Source organism: Apium graveolens, chromosome 1 (assembly GCF_009905375.1).
Source record: "Apium graveolens cultivar Ventura chromosome 1, ASM990537v1, whole genome shotgun sequence".
NCBI lineage: Eukaryota > Viridiplantae > Streptophyta > Magnoliopsida > Apiales > Apiaceae > Apium > Apium graveolens.
This window is the reverse complement of record NC_133647.1, coordinates 97,083,956-97,087,043: the sequence shown is the minus strand read 5'-3', so window position 1 is coordinate 97,087,043 and position 3,088 is coordinate 97,083,956. Positions and strand designations below refer to the sequence as shown.

Below are 3,088 nucleotides of genomic sequence, written 5' to 3'. Positions count from 1 at the left end.
TCGGGGTTGGCCTCTATTCCCCTTTTAGAGACCATATGACCCAAAAATTTTCCAGACCTAATGCCAAAAGCACACTTGGCTGGGTTTAACATCATCTTGTGGTGCCTCAGCACTTCAAATGCCTCTCTGAGGTGACTAATATGATCGGCCTTGCTTAGCTTTTGACTAACATGTCATCAACGTAGACCTCCATGGTCTTCCCAATTAGATGGGCAAATATCTTGTTTACCAGTCTTTGGTAAGTAGCTCCTGCATTCTTAAGTCCAAAAGCCATAACAAGATAACAAAATACACCAAAGTCAGTTATGAAGGATACCTTGGGGGTGTCATCCTTATACATTCTAATCTGATTGTAACCACTGAAGTCATCTATGAAGCTTAGCATCTCGTGTCCAGCAGTGGCATCGATCGGGGTATCAATCCTCGGTAGGGGGTAACAGTCCTTGGGACAAGCATCATTCAAGTTAGTGAAGTCAATGCACATCATTCACTTCCCATTGGCCTTCTTAACCATTACGGGGTTGGCTAACCATTCGGGGAATTGCACTTCCTCAATGAATCCAGCTTCTAAAAGCTTCTTGACCTCCTGCTTAATGGCTTACAGCCTATCAGGGGCATAAGTTCTCTTCTTTTGCTTTATAGCCTTCCGAGTTGGATCAACGTTCAACCTATGAGTTATAAGGTTTGGGTCAATCCCAGGCATATCAACTGCTGTCCAAGCAAATACATCATTGTTTTCTTGGAGGAAAGTTGTCATTCGGCCCTTCAAGGGCTTGTCCAGAGATGCCACAATGTACGTGACCTTCTCCGGGTCTAAGGGATCTAATGGAATTGGGACCAAGTCCTTGGCTAGCTTCCCTTGCAGTTCGTCATCGGGCCTAAGTGCTGCAATATAGCAACTGCGGGCCATTTTCTGATCTCCTCTCACTTCTCCAACACCATTCCTAGTTGGGAACTTCAGTACCATGTGGTAGGTTGAGGGCACAACCTTGAAGCATGGATCCCTGTTCTACCCATGATAGCATTGTAAATAGAGACTGCCGTGACAACATGAAAGTTCAACATCTGTGTGGCCTCTCTGGGCTCTTCCCCGATAGTTACGGGAAGCTGTATTGCTCCTTCGACTTTACATTCCATATGGTTAAACCCATAGATGGGTGCGTCGGACGGAGTTAGTTGAGAATCATTGTAGCCCATCTTTATGAATGTGTCAAGGAACAAAATGTCCACATAAGCTCCATTATCCACTAGGACCCTCATAACAGGACAATTTCCAATTATCGGAGTGATAACTAGAGGATCATCCTGAGGAAATTTCAAAACTTCAAGGTCTGGGTCACCAAATTCAAGTATCAAATCTGACTTGGAACGCTTAGATGGCTCTCCAACTATGCTCATTACTTCTCTCACATAAGCTTTTCAGGAGTTCATTGTAGTACCAGCTGCTGTAGGTCCTCCTGAGATCATATTTATTACTGGCCCTCGGGGCTGTGGGTTGCGATCTCTGTCATTACCCCTTCGATCGTCATCTCTTCGATCATTATCTCTCTTTTGGCCTCTGGCCTCTTCACCCCTGGTGAAACGTCCGAACTTTCCCCTTCGGATCAGATACTCAATCTCATCCTTGAGTTGCCTACAATCGTCAGTATCATGACCAACATCTTTGTGAAATCTGTAGTATCGACTCTTGTCTCTTTTCTCGTGGTCTCCCCTTAGTGGCTTCGGCCATTTGAAGTGTTTGTCCTTTTCAATTTCCATAAGGATTTGGCTCCTTGGAGCATTCAACCTTGCATTTTTAGCGAACCTTGGTTGCTGATTCTTTTTAGAAGAGGAGGAGTCAGAGTTTTTGCTAATTCATGGATACTTGTCCTTAGCGTCGTACTCCTGATCCGTCTTCCTCTTCTTGATTCTAGTAGGTTCATTATTCACAGCTATGTTCTTCATACTCTCCTCTACCTTAATATATTTCTCGGCTCTATCCTGGAGCTGCAGCATGCTTTCGGGAGGGCGCTTAGCCAAGGACATCTTAAAGAACTCGTCTCTAGTCCCTTACTGCAGGGCTATCATAGCTACCTTATCATCCAGATCAGGGACCTTCAAAGCCTCTTTCATAAATCTATTCAGATATTCTCTCAGGGACTCCTTCGCTCATTTGACTATGCGTATGAGAGAGGCTGAACTCGTTTCATGCATTCTTCCACTTATGAACTGCTTTATAAAAGCTTAACTCAAGTCCTTAAAGGATCCAATAGAGTTTGGGGGCAGATGGCTTTACCACCTTTGATCCATGCCTGGTAGGGTTTGAGGGAAGGCCCGACACTTAATAGCGTCGTTCATGGGCTATAGCAACAGGGCGTTAGAGAACGTCCTAACATGATTAGCAGGGTCCCCAATACCATCGTATACTTTGATGGTGGGCATCTTGAACTTCGTTGAGATATGAGCATTCATCATCTCATTAGTGAATGGTGGGTTTGGATCATCAGGATCTCATAGGGGCATAAGATAACTTGGATCAGCCCTTGGGGCAACTTCCCTTCTTGGTATTGGACCATCCAGGTCTATGACCGGAGGAGGGTTTCTCCACCTTGGAGCAAGTAGGGGTCTCAGATTCAGATGCGTCTCCATGTCACGCTTCAGCCTTTGGATCTCAGCTTCATGAGCCCTGATCCTCTCTTGAACATCTTAGGGATTCATCCCTTGAGTGCTCCTGGGGAGTTGTTTAGTATCAGCCATCGACTCTTTGTCAGCACGCCTCATTCTTGGAGCAACATCATCATCTGATGATTCAGAGTTATCAGTATAAGGTCCAGAGAATTCTCGATCCTTAGGAATAGGAGCCAAGCCACGTATGTATTGGGGTGTCTGCCCTTGTGCTTCACTCCTATTAGAGTGTCCACTCCCTCCAACTTCGGGTTATAGTGACATCCCTTAAGTGGGGTTAGTATTCACAATCGTCGAGTACTCATACTCAACGGGTTGAGAGTTCACAGGTGCATGTAGCTGCTGTAATTGGGGATTCGTCCCTTGAGGAGCCGGGGGATCCGTCCCTTATGGCTGAGCCTCAGTTGCCCCTACCGGGGTTCCT

General features: G+C 45.7%; 1 protein-coding gene across 1 annotated transcript; it reads right to left on the bottom strand.

Annotated features, from left to right (window-relative positions):
- Window positions 1–957: 957 nt before the first annotated feature.
- On the bottom strand, window positions 958–1,398 carry LOC141689658 (uncharacterized). The gene has a single exon (XM_074494044.1). The coding sequence runs from the start codon at window positions 1,396–1,398 to the stop codon at window positions 958–960; it is 441 nt and encodes a 146-aa protein (XP_074350145.1).
- Between the last annotated feature and the right edge of the window lie 1,690 nt (window positions 1,399–3,088).

Coding starts and splice junctions, on each gene's coding strand:
- LOC141689658 (XM_074494044.1), bottom strand. CDS start 1,398: ATGAGCATAGTTGGAGAGCCATCTAAGCGTTCCAAGTCAGATTTGATA.